The sequence below is a fragment of the Ylistrum balloti genome, unplaced genomic scaffold (assembly GCF_031769215.1).
Source record: "Ylistrum balloti isolate Yb309-2 unplaced genomic scaffold, AGI_CSIRO_Ybal_v1 Utg369874, whole genome shotgun sequence".
Classification (NCBI taxonomy): Eukaryota; Metazoa; Mollusca; class Bivalvia; order Pectinida; family Pectinidae; genus Ylistrum; species Ylistrum balloti.
Window position 1 is genome coordinate 1,512,293 of NW_026782015.1, and position 19,657 is coordinate 1,531,949.

General features: G+C 35.6%; 2 protein-coding genes across 2 annotated transcripts in view; both read left to right on the forward strand.

The window, feature by feature from the left end:
- The first annotated feature begins 459 nt into the window (after positions 1-459).
- On the forward strand, positions 460-1,032 carry LOC132546089 (activating signal cointegrator 1 complex subunit 2 homolog). The gene has a single exon (XM_060209785.1). It carries the CDS (start codon positions 460-462, stop codon positions 1,030-1,032), a length of 573 nt encoding a protein of 190 aa, XP_060065768.1.
- Positions 1,033-5,431: 4,399 nt separating this feature from the next.
- LOC132546090 (heparan sulfate 2-O-sulfotransferase 1-like) overlaps positions 5,432-19,657 on the forward strand; it is a 65,211-nt gene continuing 50,985 nt past the window's right edge. Inside the window, exon 1 of the mRNA XM_060209786.1 lies at positions 5,432-5,567. Coding sequence (XP_060065769.1) covers positions 5,432-5,567 — 136 coding nt within the window. The remainder of the gene's footprint in view (positions 5,568-19,657) is intronic.

A 19,657-nucleotide genomic window follows, 5' to 3' on the forward strand; every position in this document is an offset into this window, starting at 1 on the left:
AGATATACCACATCAGAAAGAAAGTCTTAGCATTATATTCTTTACCAAATTTACCAAATAAGTCGAAAGATATTCAGAATGAAATTCCACACAAACAACAACCCATTTAGTCACAAGCCTTAGAATGAAATTTGCCTCGAAAAGCAACGACATAGCTCGCAATAAGTATAGGAAAACTTTTCTCTCAAACAACAACCGTATAAGTTGCAATAAGTCAAGAATGCTATTCTTCTCGAACAACCATACAGGTCCTATTAAATCTCTTATGGTATTCCTCTCAAACAACTGTAGAGGTCAAAATAAGTCTAGAATGATATTTCCCACAAACAAAAATTATAGGTCAAAATAAGTCAAGAATCATTCTCCTCAAGCAACATTCATATATATCGCAATAAGTCTAGAATGATATATTGCTCATCAAAGTTCTCAGTTTACAATAAGTATGGAATGATATTCCCTATGTATGTAATACAACAACCACAAAGGTCACAGGAAGTCCAGTACAATTATCCCTTACGACAACCACAAAGGTCGCAGGAAGTCCAGTACAATTATCCCAAACAACAACCACAAAGGCCACAGGAAGTCCAGTACAATTATCCCAAACAGCCAAAAACATCACAGGACATCCAGTACAATTATCCCATACATCAACCACAAAGGTCACAGGAAGTCAGGTACAATTATCCCAAACAACAACCACAAAGGTCACAGGAAGTCCAGTACAATTATCCCTTACAACAACCACAAAAGGTCACAGGAAGTCAAGTACAATTATCCCTTACAACAACCACAAAGGTCACAGGAAGTCCAGTACAATTATCCCTTACGACAACCACAAAGGTCGCAGGAAGTCCAGTACAATTATCCCTTACAACAACCACAAAGGTCGCAGGAAGTCCAGTACAATTATCCCTTACAACAACCACAAAGTTCACAGGAAGTCCAGTACAATTATCCCATACAACAACCACAAAGGTCACAGGAAGTCTAGTACAATTGTCTCATATTAAAACTATGAAGGTCACATGAAATCTGGTAAAATAATCATGTGCTACAACCACAAAGGTCACAGGAAGTCTGGTATGTTGGTTACACAAGGATCTAGGTGCTAATGCACAATTAATATGAAATAAAAACTGGTGTGTTAGTACCATTTTCAAAACAACCCTTTGCTATGTTTGAAATTGTCCTTTTCAAAAGTTAAAATGTTGCCAAACTTAATGACAAGCACGCCATGGGTACAATCTTGAAAAACAGTTTTTAAACTTCTTCTCCAGTTCCACCAGTGCTATTGAGCTAAAAATTGGTGGGAATGTTAAGGAAAGGCAACCAATAAAGTGTTGTTATTTTTCAACCTCGTCAAAACTTTGATAGGGCAGCTAGGGAGGTAATTTGGTAACATGATTGCGAAATCATGGTTTTCCTGTGCAACATCTATTTCAAACTTCTTCTCAAGTTTCACCGTTTGGATTGATCTCCAACTTTAAGGTAAAAAAATAGGTAACACTTGTTACAGTTACCCACTCTTCACCAAAACTACCATCTGCACCATGCAAAACAGCTTCTTAGTAAGATTTCATTTAAAGCAGAAAAAATAACCCTTCTCCCTGCTGAAATTGTTTATAGTCAGATGACCGTTAAGGCCCATGGGATTTTGAACAGATATATATATATATATCCACTATTTTTCAATTATTTCAATAATAGAAAAAAATATAAGAAAGGACACATGAAGCAGCTAAGATTTTCAACACCTTTGTTGAATAAGGGTACATAATTTGATATTTGTAAATCCATGCATCCTCATTGCATATATTAAAAATACCTATTAGTATCAATAATGAATAAATATATCAGAATCAATCCAACAGACTAGAGGCGGGTTCTAGTCTGTTGGATTGATTCTGATATATTTAAGCTCACCCCTTCTCATCAATCCCCTGCATACCTTCAGGTATCCAGGAGAAATGTGAATAACCTCAATGCCTCCATTAATGATACTACGGTGTTGGCTCTACTCTTAGCACAATAATAGATAAAAGTAATTGATACTTGGTCAAAATATTAGCACAAACTTATTTCAGTCAAATTCAACACTACCGTAAGGGTGCCAGCAAGCAGCACTAATTATGAACGTTATACATATTTATAAAACATGCAAAGGAAAAATTTTAGTCCCACACAATTAGAGTTGAATTAATTGAACTCGGCACTAAGAATGTTTTTTTTTTTCAAAACAGGATTTTTCAGAAGGCATATACCATAACATGAATACACGTTTTCTAATGCAACACAGTTGATTTCACTCGTTCTTTACTGTAAATGAGATGCAGCATCAGCATAAGTAAGCACACCATTTTGTTTATTTCTGTATCAGTCCTTCAGATGACTAAATCTAGTCTTTGTGGCGGTATTTCCTCTTTTTTGGTCTAGGTTTACCTTCAGTTGAAAGTTGGATCATCTTTGCTGCATCGATAACCTGAATCTTCTTCAGCATGTTGAAAAGCTGAGAGGATGTTTTGGTGTGCATGTTGACAGAGTTTGTTGACCTTGCTGTGCCATCCTTCAATATGATTTTGTTGTCGGTAGACCCACAGTTCTGTAACATAGTCCTTAAATTATGTAGTTTCAGGGCAGATATCATCATTGTTGTCAGGGACAGAAAACCACACATCCTCCACTTGATCAAGGGGCAATTATTGTAGCACAGCTGCATGTCTAACTAGTTCATCATCTTGTCTATAGCATCCAGCCACCTCCACATCCTTGTGCTTTCCTCCACAGTTTACTCAAATTGTCATCAGTAGCAAAGTGATGATTCTATGTCAATTATTGTTGGCATCATCACAGAGTAAATGTCTCTCCTGCTAGCATTTCTGACCAGGTAACCTGGAAGTCCGCTTTTGTTATGAAGCACATTTTGGTAAGGCCTTGGAACAGGCTCTGTGGTGGGATGCTTTACAGTTCTAAAATGTAGGAATTTTTGATGTTATCTCACCAACGTTGTAATCAGTCTCTATCACAGAGTTTGCCTAATGTCTTGTCAACAATAGTTGAAATAGCACAAACTTCTTCACTGCAACATTGCTTTACTTCATTAAGAAACACATCTGCTGCTAGTTTGATAGTATCTCCAGGACGGTTATGATTATGTCCAAAGTTAACAGGAATGTTGTTGAGTGTTGCAATTGTGGCTGGACATGGTCTTTGTATACATCTCCAATAAACTCTGTCACTACGTCTGGCTCTGACGGAAAACTTGAAGCTTGCATGAAGGAGATTGTATTCAACTCTTCCATTTTCTGTGAAGTTAACGTTAACCTGTGCATTTGCCATCATGGAATGAGAATGATATTATTTCTAATTTAAGTCGAGACCTTAGATATATTTTTTGTAATTTCAACCCAACCAAGCCAACAAGTAAGGGTAACACCAATCCAAGCTTTGATGACTTCTTTCATCACGTTTTAATTGATGTGAAATTATAACAACACTTGTATATCAGTTACACTTTTATAATTATTTCACAAAGAGGCTATCACATGATAAAATATCATTGAAAGCAATTAATGTAATCAATATCTAATTATATTCCACGATTCTATAAACAAGCTGTGTAAGCAATATGATGATTAACAGAATATATTTTATTTGGTTTTCTAAATCCGTCATAAAAACCTACTAAAAACAACAGATTTAAACAATAGTGTTTAAAATGTTTGTTGATACAACTCTTGTTGAAAAGACAATTAACAATCTTCAGGTGAAGGTTTCTTAATATATGTAGATTTAATAAAACTGGACATATTTTAAGTATTTATCGTAAACATGTAAGATTTATTGCCAACATGAATTAATTTAAATCTTTATATTATAAATCTTATTCAACTTTCATTTTCATATTTCACGTCACTGGAAGTAAGAACAGACTATAGCTTAAACTCACTCATGTGTAAAACTGGACTTGTTGGCCAGGTAGTATATGTAAATTTCAGAATGCTGGCTAAGTGAGAATTAACCGAGAAGTAATAACGAAAGTCATCTGTACGTAACACATTGCTAATTACAGTGTATCGGTCCATCGTACACACAGCACTTGGTCTCTCACGATTAATTACCAGTTTGGTTATCCAATTAAATGTCTGCTTCTTAACTAGTGTCGCCATGCTGTAGCATTGTGTTACCTGTACGTCAAAAAAGCAGTGCGTTTACACAAGACATGAAAACATTTAGTATAATAGAGTTTATATGTGTTGCGTGCATCTTCAGGAACGAAAAAAACGAAACCGTCAAAACCAGTGCGAACTTTATGACGAAATCCTAGTTCGGAGAGAAACTAATTTTGAGCTTGTTTATGAAAGTAACGTGATCGAGCACACCGCTAGGTTTAGTGTTTGGACAATTAAGTACTTGAAAGCATTTTTCATTGATAGAATTTTATACATGTCGACAATTTGTTAAGACTGGTGCTGGTATGTTTTCTATAACAGGTAAAAACTTTTTAATGTCGCATTCATATGTTTGTTTATTCATTATAAAATCATATTAAGATTATCTGTACCTTCATACATCGTTTCTTGTAGCGTATTGAAAGCAAGTTTTAATTTTATTTTATTGTCATTCCTTTAAATACATGATATGTACTTGGTCAGTAGAGTAGTGTACTCGTGTGCTGGACGGAACGACGCTAGTACAAATGTATTTGATTGGAGTTGTTATTGTCTTCTTGCTTGGATGGTTAAACAATAAAAGGAGAAAAAAGATATGTATTTGCCTCTGTATATTTACTGTCATTTCAAATAACATATTACTTACGCTGTTTGCGTGCTATCCTACATTTTTTATTGTTGTCCTACTTTGTTCAAATGTAATCAACGTCAGGAAACTGATATCGTCAACCTTATTTAGACACTTTGTTTGAGTCCAAATTCGGATATGGCGAAATATTTTCCACGATCCCTTGAATTTCGAGAGAACGAATTTCGACTGTAGTTCATTTGTCACGAGGTTCACCTCAAATTTTGGCGCTTTACAACGCGCATCTGTTGTTGTCCCGTATCATGAAATTTTCGTATCACAATGATAAAAAACACTAGATGAACATACCAGTACTATATTGATATTTTTTTCAATGAAATCACGATTATCTGATCTAAGTCAAAGAGGCCGGTATGAGACATCGGTACGTCCTCTCTGCGTTAATTTTCCGTACGAAACTACGCATCTGCCGCTGAAAATGTCCGCTTTACCTGTCATTTATAAATAGATATCGACGGAGTGGAACAAAACAAGACAGCATGCTTACTGAGTGTAAGCAGAACACACTGCCTTCGGATTGTGATACAGTCGGTCTGTACACTAGGTGCAATACATGCACAGGTCCCATGAAATCACACAAACAGATTTCTTCAAAATGAACTGAGATCAAATGAGGGTTATTTCATGGAGATTGCAAGCGAGACACTGCGCTGGCATCGCAGGAATCGTGGTGCTGGTTTCGTGTTTCATATGTCTGCATCTCATTGGAGAAGTTTCTCGCTTGGAGCACGCAAGGGAACGACTCGGTAAGTGATTTGTTTTAGTGTGATAGTCACACGTCTGCTGAATTATGTTGTCAACAAACATCAGATAAATTCTTATGTCCCCGTTTGTCCTACTGTAGTGACCGACACACGCCGTGGTAAGGGATTTCCCGGTCGGATGCCTCCCAGTACCGGTGTACCTACACTCGGATCGCTAAGGACGCTTGCTTCTGAAAATGTCATCGAGTTTCACAAAGAAATATTCATTTTGAAAATACCACCATATAATTTGAGGTTATGGGTACCGTCAAATCACCTTATTAAATATACCATCTTGGTTAGTGTTTTGAGTTGTAACTATCATTGTATTTCCTGTCAGGGACGTTTATAATTCAGAGAGATAAGATACTGCCTATATCTCTTTGTAAGGTTATAAAAAAGTCAACTAGCCTTGCCGTGTTTATAAACTATTTCACTCTAAAAATACATACATTATTGTAACTAGACCAATCTTTTCAAACTAATCAGCAGTAGAAAGCTTAATGATTTCAAAATAATTTTGCTTACTTTTGTGTCTGGTAATTTCTGATAAATTTTCATACAAAACAAAATACATGTTTAAGCTATTTACAGCTGAATACCACCTACTATTATATACCACTTTCAGTCTGAAATGTGAAGAAAATCGCCTTTAAATAAATGGCATTAAAAAGCTGAGTAATTTCCTATTGGCTCTATTAAGTTTTGTGATACTTTTATTTATTTATAAGTATTATATTTGTTTCAAAAATGAGTTTAACATCTGACTTGATGGCAAAATGGCTTTTGATCAGGCCAGTCAGTGCAGTCTACATGACTATAGTATGGGCACAGGTAGATAAGATTACATAACTGTGATGGAGAACCAGCTTTGACGACTTCATGGCTCAGTAAACCACCATAAAAGCTAACATCAAAGAAGTCTGGCTGGATGTAGTTTCTTATTCCTTTATATCAAAAGTCTCTGTTCCTTTGTAATGTAATTGTGTATATTTGTCATTGTTAAGGAAATTTCATGAAAAACATGAGAAGTATAAAAGAAGGGGTTTGGTGGCTTGTATAAGTGATGGTACAATTATCGGATACAACACATAATTGTTAAATGTTATCTTAAACCAATGAACGATTTTAATGCTTATTCAGTGTAACCTTATTATTGTCTTGTGTTTTAACAATACAGACAATTATTTAATTTATGAACTACATTAGAAAGTCGGTATGATTTTAACCGATATTTGATTATAGGTTTTAACCGACTTCTTGCCACTACTTTGTGCATAGTATTAATACTGTTACTGTGGTCGAGTGACAATGTAGTAACACTTGCCTTTCACCGAGGTGTCCTGGGTTGGATTCCCAGAATGGATATGGAAATGTATGGGGTGACTTGCCCCACCACATGGGTTTTCATCATGTCCTTTTGTTTTCTGCCACAGTAAGACCCCTCATGTGTTTCCATTTAGCCAACAAGAGTGATTCATACAAGTTGTGATAACTTGTTCAGCAATTGTTGCAAAATACATCAAATCTAACATATGTCATTATCACACAAATGAGAAAGCGTGCTTCTTTAGATAAGTTGACAGAGCCATGGATGATCACAGGGGAGGCCCAGGATCAATTTCTGTGGGGCACTTGGCAGATATATTGTTTTCTGCTCTATTGCATCTTTATGAAACAGAGTTGCGTGATAAAAAATTGACATATTTCTTTATTCACAGTTTTGGTATTACTTCTCTGATTTTATGTATATATGTAAGGAATATATATTTGATAAACATAACCTAGGTTTGTTTGGATGCAGTGCCATATTTGAACCATGTCATATAATTATCGTGATTACTCAGTCATGGTTCAGTTCATTCTATGGGTCTGTGCTATGGTTGCTTACTAAACCTTGAATCTTTACTATCATTAGAGTTCTTGGTCCTTGGATTCACTGAGTATTGGTTCAGTCCTTGTATTTTCCAGCTGTCAAAGTGGGATCTTGTGCTCAGCTCTTCTCTCCTGTAACGTCTTTGTGTAGGTACTTTTGAAACCATATGTGAGCAAACATTCATTTAGTTTTTTTTCCTCATGTATTCATTTCTACTCAATATTATGATTGTCTTTAATACTTTCAGTTTTGGAATAAACTTCAGTCCACCTTCTAGTTTTAATGCTAAATGGCTGAAGTTATAATTGTAAAAGATTCTCTGCATTCAGCATAAAAATCTGGACTATAAGTGTTGTTGTCTGTGAGTATCAACACTTGTTGGAGAGATGACTTAACAAAACTGTGACTAGGTTATCGAGGGTTTAAGTATAAGTGACATATGATGTGTGAATGTTGCTGTTTCAAGTTCCAGTTTGTTGCTGCATTTTCTTTGTTTCTGTTAGACATGTTGTAGAGTCAAGCTGTTTCACCGGAAAGACCTGAACATGACAGGTGTTACATGTTACAGGGCATGATAAAGATATGATGAATTAACTGGTGATACTAATTCACATTACTGTCATATTTATTGACTTTGATGATGTTTCCTGTCACGCTTGAATACTTTGGAGTTTACCAGTCAATATAACTGTCAGATCTTTTTTATAACAAAGTTAAACTAAAGTTATTTTACTATACGGTCGCTTGAAAGATAAACTGTTATATAGATGTAATGTTAGAATGGTATACGTTTTGTATTTAGTACATAACATGTATTGGACTTTGTAGATTTGTAAACATACCAGTAACATCCATAAGACAGTTCATGTGATAACTAAAAGATTTAAGTTCATGCACAGGGAGTCATTTTTCACTTCAGTAATACAACCTTTTTTTAGCAAGAGAAACATACTTAATCGTTTTATGCTACAACATGTTGTACATATCAGGTTTGTTGTTTATCAGCTGATTGTAGATACCATGTATCTCAACTTACAGATAAACTAACAGCTTGGCACTGACTGTGACATAGCATTTCATGTTTACTATTAAACTTAATCATTTTGAAAGGCTGATAACATATTTCATTTGTTATTTTGTAGCTGGTATAGGACACTGATTCATCCAATTTGTTGGCGAAATGGCTAAATGGGCGAAATTTTATCTGCTGTGAAAGTTTCTCTTCAATAAAGTACCCAAATATAGGCATAAATGGTACAGTGATATGTATGTTTGACCTGGTGACAACTGTTCTCACCACCTTACTGTTTGTGCTGCATGAAGTCGTATCCTCAATTGTACGAAATCCTATCCTCAAATGTATAGGGTTCTAAACTTTCCTTTACGAGGTCTTACCCAGTACCATATGATACAGTTCCTTCTACTGTATAGTGTTGTACCCTGTACTGTATAGTGCTGTACCCTGTACTGTATAATGCTGTACCCTGTACTGTATAGTGCTGTACCCTGTACTGTATAATGCTGTACCCTGTACTGTATGATGCTGTACCCTGTACTGTATGATGCTGTACCCTGTACTGTATGATGCTGTACCCTGTACTGTATGATACAGTTCCTTCTACTGTATGATGCTGTACCTTTTACTGTATGATGCTGTACCCTGTACTGTATGATACAGTTCCTTCTACTGTATGATGCTGTACCCTATACTGTATGATGCTGTACCTTGTACTGTATGATGCTGTACCTTGTACTGTATGATGCAGTATCCTGTACTCTATGATACTGTACCCTGTACTCTATGATACTGTACCCTGTACTGTATGATACAGTTCCTTTTACTATATGATGCTGTACCCTGTGCTGTATGATGCTGTACCCTGTACTGTATGATGCAGTATCCTGTACTGTGTGATGCTGTGCCCTGTACTGTATGATGCTGTATCTTGTACTGTATGATGCTGTATCTTGTACTGTATGATACTGTATCTTGTACTGTATGATGCTGTAGCCTGTGTTGTAGTATGTCTTACCTAATATTGTATAATATGGTATCCTGTACTGTATGATGCTGCACCTTGTACTGTGTGACGCTGTACCCTGTGGTGTATGGTGCTGTACCCTGTAGTGTATGATGCTGTAGCCTGTACTGTATAATGCTGTACCCTGCACTGTATGATGCTGTACCCTGTACTGTATGATGCTGTACCCTGTACTGTATGATGCTGTACCTTGTACTGTATGATGCTGTACCTTGTACTGTATGATGCTGTACCCTGTACTGTATGATGCTGTACCCTGTACTCTGTGATACAGTTCCTTCTACTGTATGATGCTGTACCTTTTACTGTATGATGCTGTACCCTGTACTGTATGATGCTGTACCCTGTGTTGTAGGATGTCTTACCTAATATTGTATAATATGGTATCCTGTACTGTATGATGCTGTACCCTGTACTGTATGATGCTGTACCCTGTACTGTATGATGCTGTACCTTGTACTGTATGATGCTGTACCCTGTACTGTATGATGCTGTACCCTGTACTGTATGATACTGTATCCTGTAGTGTATGATGCTGCTGTATGATGCTGTACCCTGTACTTTAAGTTGCTGTACCCTGTTCTGTATGATGCTGTTCCGTGCACTGTATGGTGTCTTACCATGTACTGTATAGGCTATATAAGACCCTACCCTGTACTGTATGATGCAGTATCCTGTACTGTGTGATGCTGTGCCCTGTACTGTATGATGCTGTACCCTGTACTGTATGATGCTGTACCCTGTACTGTATGATGCTGTACTGTATGATACAGTTCCTTCTACTGTATGATGCTGTACCTTGTACTGTATGACGCTGTACCCTGTACTGTATGGTGCTGTACTCTGTAGTGTGTGGTGTTTTACCCTAAACCTTATAAGGTTATATACATATAATTCTCTATCCTGTACACTATGATGCCTTACCCTGTATTGTAGTTAGATTTGTACAAACCTCCATATTTCCCTTAGTTTTTTTATATTCTGAGCATCTTGCTGCTTGGCCTGCAAGAAATTGCAAATCAGAATTTTTTATGTTACTGTTCAATCACTCTGTTCAACAGGCACAGTAGACTCACATTTCAACCAGCTGATGCATTTATTGTTGGCTATCAATCCTGATCAATATTAAAAAAGATAGAGCAAATATCAAACTTATAAGCGATAAGAGCTCGTGGTGGTATGAGAAAGGATTCCTGTGGGATTTATTGTCTGCTTTTTTTTACACCATTTTGAAAGCAAAACCTCGGCTTCACCAAAATGTGTCTGCTTCTGTGATATTGTGATGGAAATTACAAAAATAAATATCAAACCATTGCTAAAATAAGCTAAATATCATGGTTTTTTATGATAAATCAATAGGCTGGTGGTCTGCCTTGAGGGGTGTCGTAACCAGAACAAATGATGGCAGTGATAATGGAGACCATTTACTGCCACATCAGTGTGTCAGTAGGGCATATCTATGGATGTCTGTTCATCTGTCTGTCCCGTCTCGTCAGTCACCAAATTTACCAAATTGGGTCATTGCTTTCACTAATTTGCTCTTGTTTTCTGACTTTGTTTTTAATTATCTGCCCTTTATCACAAAAAAGATAGTGTTAATTAAACTGCTGATAAGCTATGTGTTACATACCTCATTTTCCGTGTTTTTAAGCCACACTCGTTTTCCTTGTGAGTCAGACATGTGGCTTGTATGTGGACAGAAAAAAATTGGCATGAAAAAAAAAACCCAGGAAGCGTACCAGTACACCAGTACAAGATGGTACTGAGTTATTCTTACGAGTACCTGCCCGTCACATGTTTATGACTGAAACAGATCGTCTGGAATTTTCATTTGCAATCGTATACAGGACAATTGGAAAATTGACATAGAAATAATATTCTTGTATTTAATTGATCATACTTTTTAATATGAATCACAACAATATCTTAATGACCTTCATAGTTACTTCGAAGCCATAGCAGAAGTTTACATCCTGGTATTGAAAGGTCATCAGGTTATAAATTCAAATTCTAGAATGACCATCATGCTTTTTTATGATATGAATGGCTCCGTGTAACTTACAAGAAGAAATAATATGGGACTATAAGAATTCAGTCAGCATGCAAGGGCCTTCGTTAATATTTAACAGTACAGACACCGATGGAGAAAATTGTTAGTAAATCATAGGTAATGCCAGGCCCGATATCTGTGCGTAGACAATCTGTGAAGGCACCCAAGCCAAACAAGTTCGATATTTGCCATTTTATGTTTTTTGGAGTACATCAATAGAATAATGGATTATTTATGTATAATTCATAAGTAAACTTTATTAAATGTTATGCTGTGGTACATGTAACTTCTGTTCCTTTAGGAATTCTGTGGTACATGTAACTTCTGTTCCTATAGGAATTCTGTGGTACATGTAACTTTGATCCCACAGGGAATTCTGTGGTACATGTAACTTTGATCCCACAGGGAATTCTGTGGTACATGTAACTTTGATCCCACAGGGAATTCTGTGGTACATGTAACTTTGATCCCACAGGGAATTCTGTGGTACATGTAACTTCTGTTCCTTTAGGAATTCTGTGGTACATGTAACAGGGAATTCTGAATTATATGGTACATGTAACTTCTGTTCCTTTAGGAATTCTGTGGTACATGTAACTTCTGTTCTTTTAGGAATTCTGTGGTACATGTAACTTCTGTTCCTTTAGGAATTCTGTGGTACATGTAACTTCTGTTCCTTTAGGAATTCTGTGGTACATGTAACTTCTGTTCCTATAGGAGTTATATGGTACATGTAACTTCTGTTCCTTTAGGAATTCTGTGGTACATGTAACTTCTGTTCCTTTAGGAATTCTGTGGTACATGTAATGTCTGTTTCTTTAGGAATTCTGTGGTACATGTAACTTCTGTTCCTTTAGGAGTTATATGGTACATGTAACTTCTGTTCCTTTAGGAATTATATGGTACATGTAACTTCTGTTCCTTTAGGAATTCTGTGGTACATGTAACTTCTGTTCCTTTAGGAGTAGGAGTTATATGGTACATGTAACTTCTGTTCCTATAGGAGTTATATGGTACATGTAACTTCTGTTCCTATAGGAGTTATATGGTACATGTAACTTCTGTTCCTATAGGAATTATATGGTACATGTAACTTCTGTTCCTATAGGAGTTATATGGTACATGTAACTTCTGTTCCTTTAGGAGTTATATGGTACATGTAACTTCTGTTCCTATAGGAATTATATGGTACATGTAACTTCTGTTCCTTTAGGAATTATGTGGTACATGTAACTTCTGTTCCTTTAGGAATTCTGTGGTACATGTAACTTCTGTTCCTTTAGGAATTCTGTGGTACATGTAACTTCTGTTCCTTTAGGAATTCTGTGGTACATGTAACTTCTGTTCCTTTAGGAATTCTGTGGTACATGTAACTTCTGTTCCTTTAGGAATTCTGTGGTACATGTAACTTCTGTTCCTATAGGAATTCTGTGGTACATGTAACTTTGATCCCACAGGGAATTCTGTGGTACATGTAACTTTGATACCACAGGGAATTCTGTGGTACATGTTACTTCTGTTCCTACAGGAATGATATGGTACATGTAACTTTGTTCCTTTGAGGAATTCTATGGTAAATGTAAGTTCTGTTCCTATAGGAATTCTGTGGTACATGTAACTTTTGACCCAGTAGGAATGCTGTTGTCTGCCGTAAAAGGATGTTGTAACCAGAACAAATAATAATGGTGATAATGGCGGCCATTTACGGTTTCTGTTACATTTAACTCTTGCCTCTAAAGGAGTTTTGTAGTACGTAGGTGTTATATCTGTCCCTGTAGGAATGGTGTGGTAACTCTTACGTCTGTCCTGATAGGAATTATGTAATATCTAGTTCAATGATCTATTTGATAGCAACTCCTCATTCTTCTCTTACATCTTCACAATGATTCCTTTGTTTTTATGGAATTTTCTAGACGTGTTGCCCATTTCAACTCTATTTGTTGTTGTCTATAACCGTGTCTGTTTTATATGAACCTGAAAGTAGATGGCAGTTCCGAGTCAGGGTTAATCACCCAAGGCATAGCCAAACTGTACAGAATGTTGATACTCAGGAACCCCATCAAAGACCAGAGACATTGTAGCCACATCTCTCCGATCAAAGCAGTATTTTATGCCTTAAGGTGTTTTTATCGTGACGTTATTACCATCTAATGAATACTGATTGACATTATGGCTGTGAGATTTTATACCTTGTTGGACATTCAAAATGGTTCTGAAATTCATGTAGAGTTTGTTTTGAATAAAATCCCATACTAATACACTAATACACATTCAGATTGAATTTTATTCTTATGCTATTTCCTGAGATATTGTCATTATACCAGTATGATGTTGTGATCTTCCAAGTCTTGTTTTGTTGTTTTGACAAACATCCTTGATAACATTCTGTTATTCCAGATAATATTTTGGTATTCTGTTCTGCTATTCCATTTGATATTTTGTATTCTGTTCTGCTATTCCATTTGATATTTTGTATTCTATTCTGCTATTCCAGATAATATTTTGTTTTCTATTCTGCTATTCCAGATGATATTTTGGTATTCTATTCTGCTATTCCATTTGATATTTTGTATTCTATTCTGCTATTCCAGATAATATTTTGTATTCTATTTTGCTATTCCAGATAATATTTTGGTATTCTATTCTACTATTCCAGATGATATTTTGTATTCTATTCAGCTATTCCAGATGATATTTTGTATTCTATTCAGCTATTCCATTTGATATTTTGTATTCTATTCTGCTATTCCATTTGATATTTTGTATTCTATTCTGCTATTCCAGATGATATTTTGTATTCTATTCTGCTATTCCATTTGATATTTTGTATTCTATTCTGCTATTCCAAGTGATATTTTGTATTCTATTCTGCTATTCCAGATGATATTTTTGTATTCTATTCTGCTATTCCAGATGATATTTTTTTATTCATTTGATATTTTGCTATTTCAGATGATATTTTGTATTCTATTCTGCTATTCCAGATAATATTTTTGTATTCTATTCTGCTATTCCAGATGATATTTTGTATTCTATTCTGCTATTCCAAGTGATATTTTGTATTCTATTCTGCTATTCCAAGTGATATTTTGTATTCTATTCTGCTATTCCAAGTGATATTTTGGTATTCTATTCTGCTATTCCAGATGATATTTTGTATTCTATTCTGCTATTCCATTTGATATTTTGTATTCTATTCTGCTATTCCAGATGATATTTTTGTATTCTATTCTGCTATTCCAGATGATATTTTTGTATTCTATTCTGCTATTCCAGATGATATTTTGTATTCTATTCTGCTATTCCAAGTGATATTTTGTATTCTATTCTGCTATTCCAAGTGATATTTTGGTATTCTATTCTGCTATTCCAGATGATATTTTGTATTCTATTCTGCTATTCCATTTGATATTTTTTATTCTATTCTGCTATTCCAGATAATATTTTGTATACTATTCTGCTATTCCAGATAATATTTTGTATTCTATTCTGCTATTCCAAGTGATATTTGGTATTCTATTCTGCTATTCCAGATAATATTTTGTATTCTATTCTGTTAATCCAAGTGATATTTTGTATTCTATTATTTTCAAATGATATTTTGGTATTCTTTTCTGCTATTCAAGATGATATTAAAGTATTCTATTCTACTATTCCAGGTGATATTTTGGAATGTTGTGTAAGACTGCTTCTCCAATTGATATTTTTTTAGCAATGTTCTGTTATTTTGAACTGATGACCATTAATTGTAAATAGATACCTATCACAAATATAAGTAAAAAAGATATGTAAATATCACAAGTTTTTTAAAATATATTTCTGAGTCATCATGAATTAAGTCTATATTGTATAGAAACTCTTTTTTTTTGACACTTATATGTGTAGGAGGGATAAATTATCATCTGCTGTTTACCTCAGCTAACATGCCATATTTGTTTACACAAAGAACAAGTGGTCATATCAAGTGTCTTTAGATTTAGTGAAACATATACCCGACAAAGTTTACCTTACTGTTGCATGCTGTTCACATTTATACTGCCTAATATGTGTTTTTGGTGTAATTTGATCAGATACAGTTACAATGAACAGTGAACTGTGAATATCGTAGTGGAGGAAGACACCTGTGATTTCTGCTGAAGGTGGATAACTGATGAATTATCACATAGAATAACTAGTAACTAGTAAACGATACTGTTAGCATTACATAGACACATTCCCTGTTCATAACTACACTTGTAATTCATCCCATTCTTTTATGGCCGAGATCTCGAATAATAGCGTTAATGTTTTTGTGACCAAGGAGCGTTCACAAATACAATAAGTAAATTTGTAGCTCGGATCCTAGATCGGAGATACAAGAATCTTTTAACATTTTCGTGACGAAGGAGAATTCACAAATACATTTCAGGTGGGAAAATCTGTTAATATTTTTGTGACAAGTCACAAATACAACAAACGCAGTTGTAGTTCTAATCCTAGATGTGAGAATCTGTAAGGTGAGGTTTTTATATAATCTTAACCTCCTTGTAGCTGTGTTAGGGATAATTTTGATAAACAGTGTTTGTAGATTAGATATATATTAGTTACATTAAAAGAGAGTTACACTGTATGAAGTGATTTAAAGCTGATGTTCACTTGGTATATGTAGTATTTGCCACAGAGTTGTTTCCCTTGCGGAGATATTCATCTCTCATTTTGATATAATTCATTAAAAAGTTCTAATATCAAGACTATTGAAGTATATGAAAGGCAGTACACTGTTCCTGAATTTGTCCTGTATTTTTTAAATGCGTTTTTCTACTTTCAAATAACATTACTGGTATTTCTATAAGGTAAATCAGAGATAATGATGTGAGTGATAATTGTACAAGTTATGACTTTTATCACAAGTAGCATTACAGTGATAAAATACATCTTTTAACTTTATGTACATGTAGTTCCCTTTACCTGCAGTGTGTGTGTTATCATACAAAGTCTTTCTTACTGAAAGAGTCAGCTGAGTACTAAGAAAAACATCTCTTACATCAACTGTTTTCTTTTCTTGTTATGTTTAATTCCTTTGGTTCTATATATAGAGAAGGAGTGCCTAGTTTTAAATAAATATGTCAAAGGTCAAGGCTACCACCCATTGTAATGAGAATGTGTTGTTGAATCTCCTCGTGATTAAGTATTGATGTGTGTTTAAACCTAATCAAACACTGAGTTTGCTTGTGCTGATTTGTTCTTTGGTGTATAAAGCTCAGTACCAAATTATAAAGACAATGTTCATGGTGATATACTGTTAGTAGTTATCATACAATGAATGTGTACAGTGTCTCTCCTTGTCCTACTGATGTGTCTCCCCTGTCTGGTGAATGTGTTTCTCCATGTCCAGTGAATATATCTTCCCTTGTCTTACTGATGTGTCTCCCCTGTCTGGTGCATGTGTTTCTCCATGTCCAGTGAATATGTCTCCCCTTGTCCTACTGATGTGTCTCCCCTGTCTGGTGAATGTGTTTCTCCATGTCCAGTGAATATATCTTCCCATGTCCTATGATTGTGTCTCCCTGTCTTGTGAATATGCCTAAATCTTGTCAATGTGTCTCTCACTGTTTAATGAATGTGTCACCCCATGTCCTTTAGATATGTTTCTTGTTCTTGTAAATGTATGATCCATTGTCCTATGAATGTCACCCCTATCGCTTCAACATATCTCCCACTGTCTTTTGAACTTGTCTCCCCTCGTCTTCTGAACTTATCTCCCCCGTTTTGTGAACTTGTCTCCCATTGTTTTGTGAATGTGGCTCCCCTTGTAATGTGAACTTGCCTTCCCTTGTTTTATGAATGTGTCTCCCCTTGTTTAGTGAATTTGTCTCCAGAGTTGTGTGCATGTGTCTTCCCAACTTGTGAACTTGTCTCCTCCTGTCTTGTGAATGTGTCTCTCTTGTCATGAATGTCTCATCTTATGAATGTCTTATCCATGTCCTATAGATGCGTCACTCCCTTCTCTTATGAATGCTTCTTCCATTTTCTTTTTGAATGTATCTCCCTGTCTTTCCCCCACTGTATTACCCCAGTGTTTTCCCTCAGCTATCTGAAATACTGTGTACTTGTTGTAGTGACTTTTTCTGCCTCACAGGTAAAATGAGATGTAGTATCTACATGTCTGTAATGCTTACAAGATCGTTAACTGGTTTAGATTTCTGGGGTGTTGGGTTGATTCTGCTGTTTTCACGCCATTTATATCAACTGAATCAATAGCAGTAGTGGAGTATGCAGGCACAATTTCACTGATATTGAATAATGTTCAATGTGTGCTTCCTACCTCATCTGGGAAGTGATGCGAGAGTAAGCAGCCAAAAGTTACTTGTTATGCTGGCGCGTTCTGATGTTAATTTGCCATTGCTCATAGTATGACCTTGAATTACAGAGAAATGGCTGTAATGGAAATTCAGATGTGTCACAGTGAGCCTCAATAAGTACTGAGTTATAAACAATGTTATACGATATTCTCAGTGTGTACCAATCACAATTAGATAACATGTGATGCTGTGTATCAGTGTTTTACAGTACATCTATAACTGTTAGTGGTATGTCTTCTATGGCTATGTTTTACAATGTAGCAGTCAATGTTTAAAATATCTGAGTTTATAGATATCTTTGTTATTGCTATTTGTGTAATAGCTGTCAGTTCAGTGTTATAACTGTCAGTGTTATAACTGTTAGTGTTATAACTGTCAGTGTTATAACTGTCTGTGTTATAACTGTCAGTGTTATAACTATCATTGTTATAACTGTCAGTGTTATAACTGTCAGTGTTATAACTGTTAGTGTTTTAACTGTTAGTGTTTTAACTGTCAGTGTTATAACTGTCTGTGTTATAACTGTTAGTGTTATAACTATCAGTGTTATAACTGTCAGTGTTATAACTGTCAGTGTTATAACTGTCTGTGTTATAACTGTCAGTGTTATAACTATCAGTGTTATAACTGTCAGTGTTATAACTGTCCGTGTTATAACTATCAGTGTTATAACTGTCAGTGTTATAACTGTCAGTGTTATAACTGTCAGTGTTATAACTGTCAGTGTTTTAACTGTCAGTGTTATAACTGTTAGTGTTTTAACTGTGTTATAACTGTCAGTGTTATAGTGTTATAACTGTCAGTGTTATAGTGTTATAACTGTTAGTGTTATAACTGTCAGTGTTATAACTGTCAGTGTTATAACTATCAGTGTTATAACTGTCAGTGTTATAACTGTCAGTGTTATAACTGTCAGTGTTATAACTGTCCGTGTTATAACTATCAATGTTATAACTATCCGTGTTATAACTATCAGTGTTATAACTGTCAGTGTTATAACTATCAGTGTTATAACTGTCAGTGTTATAACTGTCAGTGTTATAACTGTCAGTGTTATAACTGTCTGTGTTATAACTGTCAGTGTTAAGTGTTATAACTATCAATGTTTTTACAGTATTATAAATATTAGTTACCAGTGTTATGTTACACAACTGTCTTAGTTCATAACTATCAGTGTTATAACTATATGTAGTATGACTCATTGTAATAACTATCAGTGTTATAACTGTCAAGGTTATGACTATCATTGTCATAACTCATTGTTATAACTATGTGTGGTGAATCTACTAGTGGGGAACATTTAGGGAGAGGTGTCGGTAGGATGGATGGGGAACGTTTTGGGAGAGATTTGGGATGGAGGAATGAGAAACATTTAGGGAGAGGTGAGGGTAGGATGGATGGGGAATGTTGTGGGAGAGGTATGGGTAGGAGGGATGGGGAACACAGTGGGAGAATGGTGGGTAGAAAGAATGGGGAACATTGTGGGAAAAGTGTGGGAAGGAGGAATGGGAACATTGTGGGAGAGATTTTGGTTGGAGGGATGAGGAACATTTAGGGAGAGGTGTGGGTAGGAGGGATGGGGAACGTTGTGGGAGAAGTGTGGGTAGGAGGGATGGGGAACGTTTTGGGAGAGATTTGGGATGGAGGAATGAGAAACATTTAGGGAGAGGTGAGGGTAGGATGGATGGGGAATGTTGTGGGAGAGGTTTGGGTAGGAGGAATGGGGAACGTTTTGGGAGAGGTATGGGTAGGAGGGATGGGGAACACAGTGGGAGAATGGCGGG

What these genes read in the sequence shown, in the direction of transcription:
- LOC132546089 (XM_060209785.1), top strand. Translation starts at nt 460, where the DNA reads ATGTATGTAATACAACAACCACAAAGGTCACAGGAAGTCCAGTACAAT.